The sequence below is a fragment of the Pogona vitticeps genome, chromosome 5 (assembly GCF_051106095.1).
Source record: "Pogona vitticeps strain Pit_001003342236 chromosome 5, PviZW2.1, whole genome shotgun sequence".
Taxonomy (NCBI): Eukaryota; Metazoa; Chordata; class Lepidosauria; order Squamata; family Agamidae; genus Pogona; species Pogona vitticeps.
In genome coordinates this window covers 176,898,113-176,915,774 of record NC_135787.1, presented here as the reverse complement: position 1 = coordinate 176,915,774, position 17,662 = coordinate 176,898,113, and the positions used below count along the sequence as shown (strand labels likewise).

General features: G+C 38.3%; 2 protein-coding genes across 12 annotated transcripts in view; one reads left to right on the top strand and one right to left on the bottom strand.

Moving 5' to 3' along the window:
* Positions 1-15,413, top strand: part of FGD4 (FYVE, RhoGEF and PH domain containing 4) — a 133,683-nt gene extending 118,270 nt beyond the window's left edge. For 9 of the 10 annotated variants that reach the window (XM_020792215.3, XM_078376265.1, XM_072999929.2 and 6 more), the window contains 4 exons: positions 659-784; positions 2,568-2,708; positions 4,319-4,459; positions 5,104-15,413. In XM_020792215.3, the coding sequence (XP_020647874.3) occupies positions 659-784; positions 2,568-2,708; positions 4,319-4,459; positions 5,104-5,367 (672 nt within the window). In that variant the 3' untranslated portion in view covers positions 5,368-15,413. Of the gene's footprint in view, positions 1-658; positions 923-2,567; positions 2,709-4,318; positions 4,460-5,103 lie in introns of all 10 variants that reach the window. The other variant, XR_013536745.1, reaches the window with a different exon arrangement.
* DHX58 (DExH-box helicase 58) overlaps positions 14,916-17,662 on the bottom strand; it is an 18,836-nt gene continuing 16,089 nt past the window's right edge. For both annotated transcript variants that reach the window (XM_020792197.3, XM_072999936.2), the window contains exon 13: positions 14,916-17,463. In XM_020792197.3, coding sequence (XP_020647856.3) covers positions 17,284-17,463 — 180 coding nt within the window. In that variant the 3' untranslated portion in view covers positions 14,916-17,283. The remainder of the gene's footprint in view (positions 17,464-17,662) is intronic.

Sequence of the window (17,662 nt, the reverse complement as noted above, 5' to 3'; positions counted from 1 at the left end):
CGTTAGCTACTCTTCTGGTTAATTCTTTTGTTCCATCAATATGCTGACCTCTGTTGTAATTCTAATTCATTTTACAGCAGCACACTTTTATATTTTGCAGAAACGAACAATTATAATATAATATAATATAATATAATATAATATAATATAATATAATATAATATAATATAATATAATATAATATAATATAATATAATATAAAATCTTAGAACTGCAGAGCTGGAAGAGACCCTATGGGTCATTGAATCCAGCCTCTGTAGTAGTCTTTCCAGTAGTTCTGTTTTGTCTTGGATCCTGCTGCAGTTGTAGACTGAGGTAGATGCAAAAGCATCACCCCAAACAGCTAACATCCCCCTGCCAAGTAACATTTAATACAATTTATCCTGTGGCTACACATCATGATCTGGATTTGCCCTGCTGGATTTGACTTCATTGGTTGCTGCTACCAGAGCTATCAAGGGACAATTCTGCTGTATTTACATGTAGGCAAACTGGGGTGTTCATCATGCAGCCATCAATTTCATTTAATGTAAGGTCAAAATATGTCATTTAGGTTGTAGAACAGCCTGTGTTGTGCTGCTGCTTTTCTAATGGAAGAAAGTGGTTGTTCTCTGTACTAATCATACCCCACAATGTGTCCTCTTCTCCTCCTCTTCAGACAGCTGAACTTGGGAAGAGAGCACCAAGATGGATTCGAGACAATGAAGTGACCATGTGCATGAAATGCAAAGAGCCCTTCAATGCACTGACAAGGAGGAGGCATCATTGCCGAGCATGTGGGCATGTAAGCACAAAGCAGCATCTGCTAGCTGGTTAACCAGAGGCAAAAGCAGCCAAAAACCTTTTGAGAAACTCCATCTGGTGTTTTCTAAATGCTGTTTTGCTGCAGCTGAAGCTTGTCATAGCAACACATCAAAACTGGGTAGGAGCTTCACTGTATGAAGCAAAACTGAGCCCCCTTGTGGAAAATACAAAATGTGTATTTGAGGAATGCTTTCATAGGATAAATATTCACAGCATTTGTTCATAAAAAATGTTTCCTTAGTAACATACAATATGCTTTAGTTCATATGGGTCTCAGCTTACTGATTTGATGACAATATGCTCCTGAACTAAAATTTGCCTTACTTGAAGCTGTCTGTAGTATCTGATTCTACAGCCAATAAGCTAGGGCACATTCAGCTAATTACAATTTGCCTTGAACGTAGCAGGCGATTTCTTGGTCTCAGAGCAATGAGTTACAGTTTTGTATGGCTTTGCTCAATACAGAGTTATAATTCAGAGCACTGGGAATAAGATATCTGCTGTTTTTGAAATTGACTTTAGTCATAAATTGAAAGGATTTTATTTTCTTGTACATTATAAGTGTTCCAGTTCTTTTTTTAGCAATATATGTATTCAGAATGCTTGTACGTCATGCCTTGGATAGTTCTCAGGCCAGATTAGCAGATGAAAATGGTGTGTGTTTCTGTTCAGGCAGAAGCATGTTTCCTAAATTAAGGGTACAGAATCTTTGGTGCTCTAGATCAGCGGTCCCCAACCTTTTTGGGGCCGTGGTCCGGTTGGGGAGGAGCGAGCTCCATGTGTGGGGAAGGTGGGGGCACCCCTGCGTGAGCACAGTGGGCGTGTCACGCTCGAGTATGACATGCCTCCCTCACGAGCATGACACACCATCTGTGAGTGCAACATACCCCCTATGAGCACGACACGCCTACCACAGGTGTGACACGCCCCCGCGTGAGCGTGACAAGCCCACCGTGGGCATGACACACACACACACACACACACACACACACACACACACACACGAGCGTGACACACCTACCGTGGGTGCCACATGCCCACCGCACAAGCGTGACATGCCCACTGCGCCGCGACACCCCACAGCATAGGCATGACACACCCACCGTGCGTGCATGCAGGGGGTGGAGATCCGTATCCACGTCCCAGTTCTGGCAAGCCCATGGACCAGCACTGGGCCACGGACTGGGGGTTGACGACCCCTGCTCTGGATGTTTTGGAGTAAAAGTCCCAGAGTCTTTAAAACTGGGGTTCATCAAAGGTACAGGGCAAAGATTCCCCACCTCTGCCCTAGATCTTAATGTGTGGCATGCTTTTTGCCAAGCAAAATTTCCATCTCCCACTTCTGGCCTGGTGTAGTGTTATATATCTAGTGAGTATTACATCTCTTTCATTCTATCTCCCATCATCTACCCACCCACCAATCCGCAGGAGAGAGAAAATGACTTTTGGATTACAGTATTAATTCCACTAGGGAAGAGGAGTTCCTCACATGCTGGTTAAAAGTGGAATAGGAGGAGTTTGCCAGCTAACATTTTTACCAATATTACATTGTTTTGGGCAGAATTGGTTTACGAGTGACAGGACTGAAGGGTGGAAAAACCTGCCTTATAACAAGAATGGATAACTTTCATTTTTCATTGTTTGCAGCTTCCCTGATCTAGAAAATATTAAGAGATATTCATTTTACAAAATCTCACCACTGAAAATGAAAGTGTGGGGAAAGAATATAATGCTCCTTTAAAATCTTTCTCTTTCCTCTTAAGGTGGTTTGCTGGAAGTGTTCTGATTATAAAGCTCATCTTGAATATGATAGCAATAAATTGAACAAAGTTTGTAAAGACTGCTACCACATTATAACAGGGTGCACAGATAGTGAAGAAAAGAAAAAGAGAGGAATCTTGGAGGTATGTTTGTAAACTAATTATTTTAGTGTCTTGTGCATGTTATGCTATTTTTTTCTTAGAAATATGTCTTTGTTTCTTAGAAATACGTCTTTGTTTCTTAGAATTTTGTCTTTGAGGAATGCTTTCATAGAATGAATATTCACAACTTTTGAACATGCTCTGAAACTGTACTCTGTTGTAGGGGTGGAGAAACTTTGTTGGGAGGAGGGGGCAGATTTTCCCCTTCAGAATCCTCCACGGGCAGATGATGTCACGGGATAAGGCCAAACATGTACTGTTGAAATAGACCATACCACTGGTACCATCAGGGTCCTAACCATCTGGAATTTCTCCAAGTAGCACCTTGGTTTCATTCTCCATGTAGTTTCTCTTCATGTGGAGATGCTTTTGGGAACCATGGCAGGTTCCCAATTGAGGCACTGTCCAGAAAAGCTCCAGCTGGTACCTTGGTGCTTCACCGAACCTGCATTTTCCTAGTTTTTGGGTGAAGTGGGGAGAGGTTCCCAAAGAATCTTCTTTGAGGCAACAGAACCCACTCAGGAAGCAGAATTCCCACCCCCACCCCCTTTGTCTTCTTCAATCAGGAAGGATGCAGAGCAGGCAAAGCAGATGTTTGGAAAGGCAGCCAGTGCCAGTACTGGAGAAAAGATGCCTTTTTCTATCATTGGATTTCCCTGTTATTTCCATTCTCTGCTTATTAGAAATAAACATAGGGGTTCTTTTTCCCAGGCAATAGAAGAGAATTAGGTTTGGGTAGGGAATCTCCATGAACCAAAGTTGTTCATCTCTCCTATATCCGTTTGGATGAAATCAGAAAAACAGTTTGCACTGAATGACCACGTGGTGGTAGCTGTGTAAAATTGCAAGCCACATGCATGCCAGCGTGAAATGCTTTCTGTTAAATGTTCATGGCAACTTGCAGAAAACTGGGAGGCATGTGGCAGCCCACTGCATCTGAATGTTGCCCAATGTATAGAAGTCCCCAAGTGGATGCAGCTTGAAAGGAAATTTCAGCTAGTAAATTGCAACTTTTGAATTAAACAAACTTACATAAATATTGACTCACTAAATCCTCACTGATTCAGTGGGCCTATTTGTGACTTCCTTTAGCAGTTTGTCACAGTTTTGCTCACCAGTTTCCATCTAATTACATCCAGTTCTTCGTGGTTTCTATGACTGCACATGAATGGGTTAATCTGCACCTGTGCAGGATTCCTCGGGACTTTCTAGAGTTTTAAGATGTGTGTTTAGTAGGACATTTGCAGCGCATGCTCCGCCCATCAAAGAGTCCCTCAGATCCTTTTAGCCGCTGCTGAGGTTAGACTCCTTACGATGCTGCAGCAACTTTTTTCTTGCAATCTTTGTGACAATCTTTTGCCTTCCAGGAGTGCCTGCTATATAATTGCTTCCACACCATGTTATTTTGATAAACAAAGAAGCAGTGTTTCAATAAGGAGGGTGGTGATTTCTCTCTTACTGCATGTTCCCTTTGTTTTCTTAGCCTAATCTGACATTTGCTGTGATAGATTGGTCTTAAATCAGTCATTTCTCAGAAGTAATGTTCTAGCTTACTTTAAATGAAAGAAAACATTCCTCTTTTGTCCTTACAGATTGAATCAGCAGAAGTATCTGGAAACAGTGTAATATGTAGTTTTCTCCAATATTTGGAAAAGTCCAAAACATGGCAAAAGGCTTGGTGTGTGATTCCTAAGCAGGAAGCCCTTGTACTGTATATGTATGGTGCACCACAGGTATGTTGGTGTATATGAAAGACAAATATCCTTAGCAAACCCCCTCCCTGCTGCTTAGCATAAATGGGAAGTGAGATAGCATCATTTCTGTTTGCAGTTTTGTTAACTGTCATTTATGCTGTGTGCCTCATTTCCTCTTCTTCCCCTTCACCAGCATACAAAAAAGGTTTGTATTTTCTTGTCCCATGTTTAAGTGTATGATCCCCAAAATTTCCATTTTTCTATGGATGACCACAGTACAGTGGTGCCTCGCAAGACGAATTTAATTCGTTCCGCAGTTAATGTCGTCTTGTGAAAAATTCGTCAAAACGGAAAACATTCGTCTTGCGAAGCACAGCCATAGGAACATTCGTCTTGTGAGTCATCAACCCCATCGCCAAAACCATTAGTCTTGCGAGTTTTTCGTCCCGCGAGGCATTCATCTTGTGAGGCACCACTGTATAAACCTTTTTTCTTATCTAACACCTGTCTGCTGGTAATGGTAACTGAAACTGTCCATTTTTGTTTTTCACCTGACCTTCACTGAGCTTTATAGTTATACGGTGTTCAATAAAGCAAGTTCTCCAATCCATTAAGAAATGTGTCGCATGTGCTTTCCACCAGATCCAGAACTTTTGTTTAGGTTATTGTTTCTGTTTACTTAGGATGTAAAAGCACTGGCTACTATTCCATTGTTGGGCTACACAGTGGATGACACTCCAAGAAGCGCTGACCTTCCACACAGTTTCAAGTTGACTCAGTCTAAGTCTGTGCACAGCTTTGCTGCAGACAATGAGGACCTGAAGCAGAAGTGGTTGAAAGTCATCCATTTGGCTGTCAAAGGTGAAACACCAGACTGCCCAAATGATCTGCAGATGAATTTGGAGGATCAGCATGGCAGTTCTGCAAAATCAGAATGTGAAGCTTGATAAGTCTGTAGGATATAGTTTTTCCCCAGTCAAACTCGAGTTGACACTACTTTTGAAAACAACAAAAAGCCAGCTTTTCTAACTCTACCATTTTCCATAGCACTTTATGTTGGAAAAGAAAAACATGTTCATCTTTTTAAAGAGAACTTTTTTCTTATATTTATGTTATGTCAATAAAAGTAACGTACAGAGCCATTCTATACTTCCTTTTTATTACATGAATGTCTTTATCAAAAAGTTACCAGTGTTCCTGTACTATACCACTTTCTGAGAAAATCTCATTATATGACATCAATGCTGTTGGGGAAGAAATGGAGGTTTTCATAATGTTCTTAGTATTGGTATATCTTGGTTTCTTCTAGGATTCATAGCTGTGTGTTTAAAAGATATACCTCCTATTGCCAAAATAAATGTTTAGTAGAATGTAAGGACAGGTTGGTTTATTGAATACAAATACTGCGAATATTTATACTGACTTATACATAGATTCTTTCAGCTTGTGTTTGAGGTCAGAATGTCTAACATTTGAAATTACCTATTTAAGAAAATGTTCTTTTCTGTTTTAAAACACATTAGATAGCAAATACAGCAAGTTGTAGGGTATGCAATTAGAAGGAAAATGTACTATACTTAATTTGGATATTTTTTATTTCATATTGTTCATGACAGCTTATGATTTATTTTAAAATTAAGCATGCATCCTCTTAAAAATTTAACAGGGGATTCTAAATTAAAAACAGCTAATGACTTGATTATATCTAATAGTACTGATATTTTTATACAGTAATATAGAGCTTTAAAAGGTAGAAGTAATTCAAATGGCATGTAATGGGCATGTCAGTTCTAGCTGTGTTTGGAAAAGCATAATAATTCCTCTTCTTAATCCCATGCCTGTTACCTTGGAAGGTGGTGCTACCTTTTTAATATTACAAGTGCTTCACTAATTAATAACTTGGTCTTAAATGATCAGTTATGATCATGTATTTTGCCTTTATAGATGGTCACTAGCACCCAGACCTTAACATTGTGCTTCATTTCAAATATCACAAACAAATCATTTTAAGTTTAATTATATAATATCTGAATAGACTAAACTATGGTTTGCAATTGGTTAGCAAATACACAGTCAAACCATGCTTTCTGAATAGTTAGACATGGTGTCTCAAAATGACAATTCATGTTAAAAACCATTGCTCTTTCTCCAGAACCCATTACATTGACTGAAATCCTATTTATTAGTGCACTAAGTTGTAACTAGAGTAGGCCCATTGAATTAGTGTAACTTATGGAAGGGTTGAATCCCCAAATTCCCACTGATTCAGTGTGCCTGCTCTAGTTGTGATTTACTATGCTAAGCAACAGGATTTCAGCTAATGAGAAGGTGGAGTGCCAAATAAGGTGTAGAATAGAGCTGACATGCATTTCTAAACCAGGATTTGCCTGCATGTGTAGAAGTTCAGACTATTTTTGAATCTTCAGATTTGGTTAGAATAAAGCATGATTTAATATGATGCCTGAATAGAGCTTATATAACCCTTCCAAAACCATACAGATGTTGCAGCAGTGTGTTGGCTGCATTGTGTGACCCACACCTTCAAACTAAGTGATAAATCTGCCGCTGATTATTATGATATGACTGTACCAACTATCTGCAAAGACAGTTGAACACTGTATCATTTAATATATACATGAATACTGGAGTGTAATTTCTGACTGTTTCTTTATTCTTTAGAGATATTCACCTTATGCTGCAATCCTGTATTCATTTAACTGATGGTCTGTATCACTTAGTTCAGTGGGACTTGCATCTGAGAATACATGCATAAGCTTGCACACCCTGTCACCTGTTGCAGTATTGAGCTAATTATTAATCAGACTTAATGGCCTAAATCCAGTTGTTGGTCCCATCTAGAGTAGACCCATTGAATCAGTTGTTGAGTGGCAAATCAGCAATTTATGTAAATTCCATTGATTCAGGAGCATCTATTCTAGTTGGCAATAGCAGTTGGATATAAGCCATAGTAACAAATATATTGTGAGTAAATATTCAAATTTATCTCACATTGTGAGATTGATATATCTGCAGTAACTAATGATTTTGCAGTTAGAAATACAAGTGAACAACATTTATCCGAGGACTCAATCAGACGGGCTTTTGTCCCACTGTTTGGTGTGCTGCAGGGACATGTTTGTTCTTTTTCCCAGTGATCAGATGTTGTAATTGCTAGAGCAAATCAGTCCTTCCACAGAGCATCCCTACCAGCAGGTTTCTGAGCTGCTGTCAGGGGCTTCTCTTTTTTTTAGTGTGGATAGGCTTGCTCTAGTTTGGTTCATTTCTAGCACATGTGATCCCTGAGAATGGACCAAGATGCAAGCCTTAAGCTGTCAAGGCTCCTTCTGCTGTAAATTTCCAGTATCATGTGGCTTAGTAAGGATATTGGCAAACTGAACTTTTCTGCTGCTCCTCGGTGGAGGTAATGCAGTTTGGGCTGTGGTCAGTTTCTCGATCAGCACTTCAGACAAAACAAATAAAATATTTGCTTAAAATTTAATCTGAGTGATGCAGTGCATCAGCAGTAGTCTAGTAGGGTTAAAAAGAAATTCACTTCCCGTGCCTCTCCCCTGACAGCATCCCGAAATGATTTGCTTATCAAGCCATTTCACAATACTGGAAGTTGACAGCAGAAGGAGCTGGACTTAATAGAGTTGATTAAGGTCCGTATGCCATTTGAATATGAGGATTGCATCAATTGACATATAAGTGACCCTATTTAGACCGTACCAGCCCACTTCAAAAGGGCCAATGTAGATGAATCCTGACAGAAAATAAAACTAGTTCAATTATTCTCTGTTACAGAGATATTAAATGAAAATATTATTATTAAAAGTTAATTTGGAGACCTGTGCAGATATTCCATGTTCCATTTTAAAGATAATTACTGTATTTAGTCTTGCTCTCATTTTTGCTAAGCAGTAATTGTGCAAAGCACTCTTTCATGTTACCATTAGTGACTGTAACATTACTATTTACCCAATGCCTTCCAGATAGGTTTCAGTATGTCAGTAGCTCAATACAGGAGGAATCAGATTCTACAGGGTAGGATTCTATATAATTGCACAACTGACTACCTTAAAGAATGTAAAAGTCCAACTGGATAAGATCAAAAGCCTCTCTGCATTCTGGTTTGCACAGTGGCCAGTCAGATGCTTAGAGAAAGCCCTCAAATAGGACATGAGAACAATCTTGCCCTTCCCCTTATGTTTCCCTGCAGTTGATATTGACAGGCATACTGTCTCTGAAACTGGAAGTAATATATTGCCACCATAACTAGTATGATAGATGGCCTTGTCTTCCATGAATTTGTCCAATCCACTTTTAAAGCTGTCCATATTTATTGCTATCACTACCACCATTTAGCTTCATTGGGGGGCCTTGCTATGAGAGAGCAGGGGCCATGTGGAAGTCACAAAGATCAGTGATGCTACATATTGCTTGAAATGGAATGGACAACATTTCATGCCTGTGAGAGTACTAAGAAGGGTAGGGGACGGGTGGTGGTGGTCATCAAGCACAAAGGGATAGGGTCAGAGACACTTAATATTGTCACTTCTAAACTGCAGATGTGGAGGGAGAGTGAAGGGATTCTTTTTAATAATTATTATAATTAAAAATAGCACCTATCTAGCACTTAATATTTAGATAAAAAGTATTTGAAGCACACTTGCATTGAAGTAAGTTCCCTCAGTATCAATGGTCTGTGTCATATGACTGGATTCCCTACCCTCTTACATAAAGCACAACTAGTGGCTACTCGAATTAATATAAAGTAAAAGGAGATGTAATCTGATTTCCTTATCTTATCCTGTCTCCTACATTTTTTGAGCTATGCTTTATTTATTCCCAAAGGATTTTTCGGAAGGAGGGGAAAAATTACCATCCTTTAAGCTGATTTCTCCCATCACACATACTAATAACAGAACTAGAATGTTGTCAACATTCCCAAAACTTACCTTTATTTTAAGCAGAACATTATTAACTTGTGATATTGGATTTAGTGTTTAGGCTTGGCCTTCTAACTGAAGAAGTACTGTAATTTTATTTTCTTTAAAATAAGTCTATGTTTGACTGGTTCAGTTGGAATGAAAATTCAATAATTTGTTGTATATGTACATTTTGAAATTAGTTGAAGTAATTGCCTCAGTGAAGAGGGGAAACAGATATTTTTTCTAAACTTAATCCCAATATGCTTTTCCTTTTCACCAATATTGTTCACTTAAAGAACATAAAGGCAAGGAACTTCTGTTTTCAAAAGGCGTTTCAAACAAAGTAGAACACTTCCTAAACAACTATGGTCTAAAACTTTAGCCCCGACTCCAGAGTACTTGTTAAATAAATATGAATTTGTTCAATCAGCACTTAAGCAAGTCATGTTGATCCAGTGGCTCTCCTTTAGTGGGACTAGTAATGGAATTTAGGACTATGAAATCCAGTAGTTCTTTTCAAATTTTCATCACCTTATCTTTTCACCACAAGTTATACAAAGTTTAAGAAAAACCTATTTTAAGTAGAATGCCTAGATGTATTATTTGATGTTACGATGGCTATCCAGTTTTTGTGAATTGTATTTGGATGTTTCTCCAAATTCTAGTTGGTGCTTTTTAATTGTGAAGTTCCCTCAAGTTTAATGTTCTCTAGTGTTTTGCAGGTTTGTTTTTGTGATGAACAGTCATTGTAATTATGTTTGGATGGTACAGATGAAATGCTAACTGAGTCATGGTTAGCACCTGAGAGCTAACCTGAGGACTTTATGCTCCATTGTAGTCCTTATCTTTCCCTCTTAATTGTTTTAAGGGGATAATGGAGGGTATTCCCTTAATCGAGGAATGGGGATCTTTTTTAAAAGGTAGCTTCAGATGCTGGTTGAAGAGAAGTCCAGATTTGAATGAATTAAATTTAATGACAGTGAGTCATTACTGGGGGTGACCTTGGGATCAACTTTACATTGCTGAAGCTGTGTCTCAGTTTACTAACAGTATTTAACATGGAGCTATTACTTCTCCATGGAACATTTCAACCACTTAAAGTCTTAAAACAACTGTTCCAAGACATCACTACTTACACAGTGACTTAAAAAAAATACCTGTGCCAGTTCAGAAGAACATTGTATTATTTACTTTGGTGTTTAAGGCGTATGAAGCATTGCCGTTATGGTTGGTAGACTTTTTAAGCTCCAGAAATTACTGGGGCTGCTACCAGCAGTGGGGCCAGGACCCACAGTGGTGATTTGAGGAATTAAAATACCTCCTTCCCCCCAGTTTCTTGAGTCTCAGAGGCTTCTCCTTCTCTGGGATGAAGGGGGTCCCTAGGGATACCTGGAACCTGAGGGTGGGATAGTAAACTTCTAATTTCACCTGAATGGCTATAGTCCATGATGTTGTCCAAGATGCATAAAATAAAATTGTGCAACAGAATTCCAGCTATAATTATGCCAAATGTAAGTAAATTTAAGTTCCATTACTTTAAATGGGAGATGTAACTTTGTTTGCATCAGGCTTATTGGAAAAAGCTTCAGAGGCTGAAAAGTTTAAAGTAGTTCAGTTAAGTACAGAGATACCAAATGAATTATCATTTTGAGAAAGTGTTCTACTGTTTCTATGATTCTGTTGTTGCTGGATGTATGTGTCTTGAATTATGAAACAAGTCTACAGTGCAGTGCCATTTTGATAGCTCTTGTGATTTATTTATTTTTTTACCCTTGTACTTAAAGCCTAGTTCTAACTTAAGTGGTACTGAGAGCATTAAGCATTTTCATGATCATAGGTTTTGTATATGTGTGTGTGTGTGTGTGTGTGTGTGTGTGTGTAGGGTGGCCTTTTTCTTTTGCAGTTGTTTGTCTCTGTGGCTGAACCAAGATTCATTGTGCTAATGCCAAAGGCTGTTAGTAGTTCTAGAGCATCACTAAATAATTATTCCTTCTGAAGGGGGGAAAAGAAATGGGTTTCTCCACTGTGCATTCCACATAATCATAAAGTGGTGCGTTGACAAATAAGTGTAATGCGGTATAGAAATGTTGAAAAAAAGAAGAGTCACCATGGAGTCACATTCTTGTCAGGTATACCAGATTAATTTTTTGGGGGGGGACTATTTCTGCTGGTCTGCGACACAAGGTAGTTACCGTATGTATGGTGTAGGTTCTTGGCTTCATAAAGCTTCCTCCATCTTCTTCCCAGAAATTTTGTGCAGCATTTTTAAAAAATATTTTGGTGGTGGTGTTTTTTGGATTTGTTCTTTAAAAGAGATGAATTAACTGCCATTTTAAATGATAGGGATTACATTTCTAAGTGAATTTGCTAAAAGGTGAACATATTGCTTGAAGGATGGAGACATACAAGACTAAGAAGCGAATCAATAGTGAAATTGCTGCCAGACAAATTGTGAAAGGAGGGACAACTGGCAACTCCTTATTTTTGTGTTTGCTTTTTATATATCCTTACCACCCGACAGGTACTACATGCATAAAGACTTGGGCACCCAGAACTGACCTGCCAATAGAATGGTGTGAAGAAGCCTAGGGCCTTTATGCATGCATTGTGGCATGTAAAAAGTTGAGATTGAAGCTTTTTCTGCATAAATGAGGCTTACTGTTATTGGAAAAGAAAGCAAATCAGCTGCTGGATTTACAGTAATGGTTCCATGAGTGCACAACACATTTTATCCAACTGTTATTTGGCAAAGGGGTGATAGAACCTTTGGCTCTCTAAGAGCTGTAAACTGCAACTTCGGTAGTCCTGACCAGCATAGATGATTACAGGAGTTTTGTCCAAAGGGCAAAATGTTCCACACCCTTGGTATGCTAAGATGTGCTGTGGATAATTTCAAACTGCACTAGAAAGAAGTATATGCATGTTGAATACTATTCATTATTAATAGTACTTATGTTTATCCCATAATACATGAAGTAGCAACGTGCATTCATTTTCCCATGGTCAGAATCCTGTTGGTGTTTGTATAAAGTTTGAATGACTTGCCTCGACTAATTGTTAATTAATAGGGTGCTAGAGAGCACCTTGACCACGTAGTTAGAGGAGTGATTGAGACATCACCTCCCCCAGCAATGTGTCAATCAGCCATAATTAGCTGCAACGGGTTATGCAGATGTTATACCAGCACCAAGGAGATTCTGGCTTGTATGTTTGGATGGTGTGCAGATGCCTGTCAATGCACCAGAATGAATCATACCTCCTTGGAGCATATTTTCAGATTTTTAACTGCTCTATATATGTTCATGTGGGAGATGAAACCACATATTTATTAAACAAAACCCTCTTGCATGAGTTAGGCCAGCATAAGGAAACAATGGTGGCTGCAGCTGCAGCAACAGACTGACACTAATTTTAAAAGTCCCCACTTTGATTTCTCAATTAATCTTTTCAGCTTTAATTGCAGTATGTTTATGTCCTTTTTTCCGAATATGACAATTTCCATGAGATTTCTCATCTAGTTAAAAAGAGAAATGAGTGGATGTGCTTGAGCAGTAGCATATGTTTATGTTATAGAGCAGCGATGGCTAATTTATGGCACGCGTGCCACAGCTGGCATGCAGAGCCCTCTTTGTGGGCACACGAGCCATAAGTCACCATCGAGAAATACTTACCTGTCCTCTGATCCCAGCTTTCAGGAAAAGCTCTTGGAAAGCTCAGGAGAACCAAGACAGCAATGGCTGCTGCCATCACAAACACACGAACACACACCCAGACGCCAGGCATGGGAACACCTGGCTCCTGCTACCTGCGCCTTTAAGGATTGCAGCTGGAGGTGGAGCAGGGAGTGTCCTGAGCAGGCACTGGAGGTTGTGTGGCCGGAGGAATGGAACTCTTAGGGATGGTCATGGTTTTGTATTGCAGCGTGGGCACTCAGGCTCAAAAGAGTTCATCACTATGTATTACAGAGTGATACATACTAAATGCTTATTGCCCTTGATTCCTCATTGTTTAAATGTAACTTCAATGCATGTAGGCTTGGGAGGCTTTGTGCATGACCTGTAATTGAAGTGGGAACTCTTTAATTAGAAGCAGTCTAATTCATGCAAGAATCCAAAAGGGTGCTTTCCATGTTGCTCCATCATATGTTTTCTACTGAATGCTTCTTAATAATTCTCCAGAGAAGCCCTTCACAGGCCTGAAATTGGTGATCCTAGTTCAGCTCCCAATTACTGTGGGTCTGTTTGCCCTGGTGTAATACTTGCATAAGATAAATATGGCTTTGGATACAGACTTAGTCATAGGGAAAGGAATGGAACTTACTTTTAACTAATGTGAGGTATTTAGAATTAAGATTCTAGCATGTGTTTCACAGTGTGCCTTCACTGACGAACACAGAGAAACCATGGTGATTACTTCCTTGTTTTTATTCATGTAAAACATACTGGCAAAATTAAATAGGAAAAGAGATGATCAGTTGTTAAGCACAAATAATGCAAATTATTTTTATTTCTAATAGGTTATCTTCCCCCCCCCCAAAAAAAATTAATCCAAATCCTACATTTTAGAATAGAGAAGAAATATATTTGATTTCATCCCTTATGTTTTGTTTCTCTCTTTTTGGTAGGGCAACTCAGCAATGCAAACTAAATGTTCTCATTGATAATAAAATAGGAATTCTGACTCTCTTTACAGCTTTCTTTCTCCAATTTGTATTGAACAAAAAGCTTTAGGGATCAAAACATTCAAACAGTTTGATTGAGCAAAAGAATACTATATCAGATTACCCTGTTTCCCCGAAAATAAGACCTAACCTTAAAATAAACCCTAGTATGATTTTTCAGGATGCTCGTTATATAAACATTACCCCAAAAATAAGCCCTAGTTAAGTGAAACGCCGTCCTTCACCATTGTGCAGCAACCAGAAGATGACATGACCGTAAAATAAAACATCCCCTGAAAATAAGCCCTAATGTGGTTTTTTTGAGCAAAAATTGATATAAGACCCTGTCTCATTTTCAGGGAAACATGTTAAGTGTCAGACATTTAATCTGCACCTTTTATTTCTGGGATGGGTTCATCTGAACTGTACTTGAGAATCAAAGTACAGTGCAATCATTTGAATTCTAATTAGTACATGCCCATTATGTGTACTGTATTCATTAAAGGGAAACCTACACATTAAGTGCTGCTGGTTAGCAGTGCTCATCTGACTTGTTCTGTCTTTTCTGAAAGAGAATGTATATTTGTTTTTCCCCTAGAAAATTGATTGAGTAGATTAGCTGTTTCTTTAAAAATATTTTTGTCCAATATTTAATGATAATCCTCTTAACTGTGGAGTTATGCTGTCAGATGTGTAAAATACCTGTCAGAAAATAATTAAGGAAAGGCAGTGCATTTCTTCAATCTCTCCTATGAGAACAAACTTTCTAATCCTTTGTAGGGAAAAGCACATTCCGCCCCCCCTTTACTGGAATACATGCAAAATGCCCTTAGTATTCTACCTAAAAGTATACGGAAGCTTACCACCTCCTGTTCTCAAGAAGCTGGTGGGGAGAGATCTTTAAAGAGTACATGGGATAAATCAGCAAAAAAGCTCAGTTAATTCAATTGCACAATGGCCTTTACAATGCCACATACACTTGAAAGGTATGGGATGATATGTTTTGAATCATTTGTCAATAGCAGCTGGGTCGGGCCATCAGAACAACATGAAGTGTTTTTCATGTTTTCACTTGGCAGTTGAATGGGGGGGTCTTAGTTGTAAAAATGGTAATGTTCTTTTCTAAGGCTGTACTCTTTTTCTTTGCTTTGCCACAAATAGATTGCAAAATGTAAAAAAAAAATTAGAATTCAGCATTAAAGATTGTGGAAGTAGTTAGGTTTCTATTATTGTGTACAGATTGTAAAATATTTGCAGATATTTGTAAATATTTCTGTAACATATGTATATTTGATTCATAAAGGTGGGAGCTGGAATACTGTAAAATTATGCACTTTAATTCTTGTTGAAAACTTTAAAAATTTGTATCCTGTAAAAATAAAAGCATCATTAAATCAGTAAATACTCTTTGTGACTTTAGTGTTATCCTAGTTCATTTTTGTTCATACTTGGTTTAAAATAAGTGTGACAACACTGCTGTGATAAAGAGTAAAGTGCAAGTGATGCACATTTGGGAGAGAAAAACAGTGTCACATCTATATCGATTTTTCCCTACCTCTCAACATGTACTATAGATTATAGAAGATTTGATCTTAGCTGCCCCAGATGCCCTTAATATTGCCTGTTATTGGGTGGACATTACTTGACATACTTATCTAAGCATTATAGTTTCCTTTTTATAAACCAGTTTGTATTTTACATGTGTTTATATACAGGCTATTGCCTACTTTTATATTGCATTATTTTAATTCTATTGTGGTGCTTCTGTAACAAACAAAAGGGTTTTAGAAGATCAGCTTAAAGGATTGGGTATGTGGAGGAAATGTCAGTGATGAGTCAGCATAGTATGAATTATAACATGTCTTTTATTTACAGAGTAGCATTTACTTACATAATGGTAACAAAATTTGATTTAAGATGCAAAAATCGTTATTGTCTAGATTTCTATAATATTTTATTCATTTATTGGATGTTTATACTGCCCAGTTAGTGAAAAATACTACTCTGGGCAGTGTGCATAATAAGAAAATGAAAACTACATCTACCAGTCCAATTATGGTATAGCAAAACAATACAAATCATTACAGTCCCTACAAATTCAGCTTGGGGAAATTAATACAGATTGACACGAGATGCCCAGGATATTGTATAGCATGAGTATCTTCCACCCCATAAGATCAAACAAATCATGGACTTGCAGAGCTGGTAGAGACCCCAGGGCTTGTGAAGTCCAGTCCTCCAATGGAGCAGGAAATGCACAATTAAAGCATCACTGGCAGATGGCCATCCAACCTTTGCTTAAAACCTCCGGGAAATGAGACTCCATCACGCTATGTAATCATCCATTATGAAGAACTCTTATTGTCAGGAAGTTCTTAGTTGAAATATTCTTTCTTGCAATTTAAATCCATTATATTGGGTCTTACCCTTTTAAACCAGTCCCCTCTAAAATACAATTTCATAATTTTATAAATCTGATTTCACTCATGCAATATATTTTGCTCCTGTTTGACCGCCATTCGGAGAACCAAACAGACACTTCAAGTACTGCAGGACCCCACTAATGGACCAAAAACAAAGCACTTCAATGCTGAGAATACAGAAGTACTATTGGTGTTCCCATAAGGTATGCATTATTTGCCATGGCTAGCTGTGGCAAACTGGCAAGATGCCAAGCTATAGCTTGGCTACCTTCCTGATCTCACACTCAGTTGCAAAACCAAGATATCCCTGGCATTTTGTCAATTAGCTCAGCATGTACACAAATGTTAAATGAACACTTGAAGATTCTACCCACTGAAACAAGTATTACTATTTAAAAACAGACAACCATTAAAAAGCTGGAATTAAAATACAACTGTAGCAACACTGGCTTTATCAAGCTTCAAATGTTGACTGCTTTCCACAAAGCGCTGTGTTTTAAGCACATAATTAGCTTTCACAGAGATGAAGATGCAACTATTACTGCTCTAGTGATGGAAGCCAAAAGCTTTCAATTATTTGTTAGGTGCCTTAGTTCTCACTGAAATTTTACATTCTTTGCAGGATTTCATCATTTAATGCTGATGGATATAAAGACATTCCAAGAGCACAGTACCAAAATACAAAACTATACAATGCACATACTTTCACATACCCTACGGAATGTTGCTGTGAGAACAAACAGTGATACCTGCTCCGATTGTGTGCTGACATTTCTCAGACAGATGCAAAGTACTGGCCATGTTAAGTGAACAGTGAATTTAACATCTTTTCTATTTGTTGTTCAAGTGTTAGATGTCCAGTAAAGAGTTACTATTCAAATAATCAATATAATTAAACTCCTTCACATCAAAGGTAACCTTACTCCACTGCTTGTAGGTCTTCCTGCCCCCTGGGGTTTCCACCACAAAACTTTTAATGGAAAGCATAGGAAGTGTGATTTCACGGTAAATCATCTCCATTCCCCAAGGCTGTATGAGCAAAAGAAAAAAAGGTGAGGTTACTGACTCAGATCAGCAACATTTCTAATGATTCCAGCACCACACAGAGGAAATACTGTTAGACAAAAAGTTGACTATCATCCAGGCATTCCAAAGTTATTTAGCCTTTATTCCAAAATTACAGTCTATTTCCCATGTGATTGGCAATGTCTGATACACTTGGTACAAG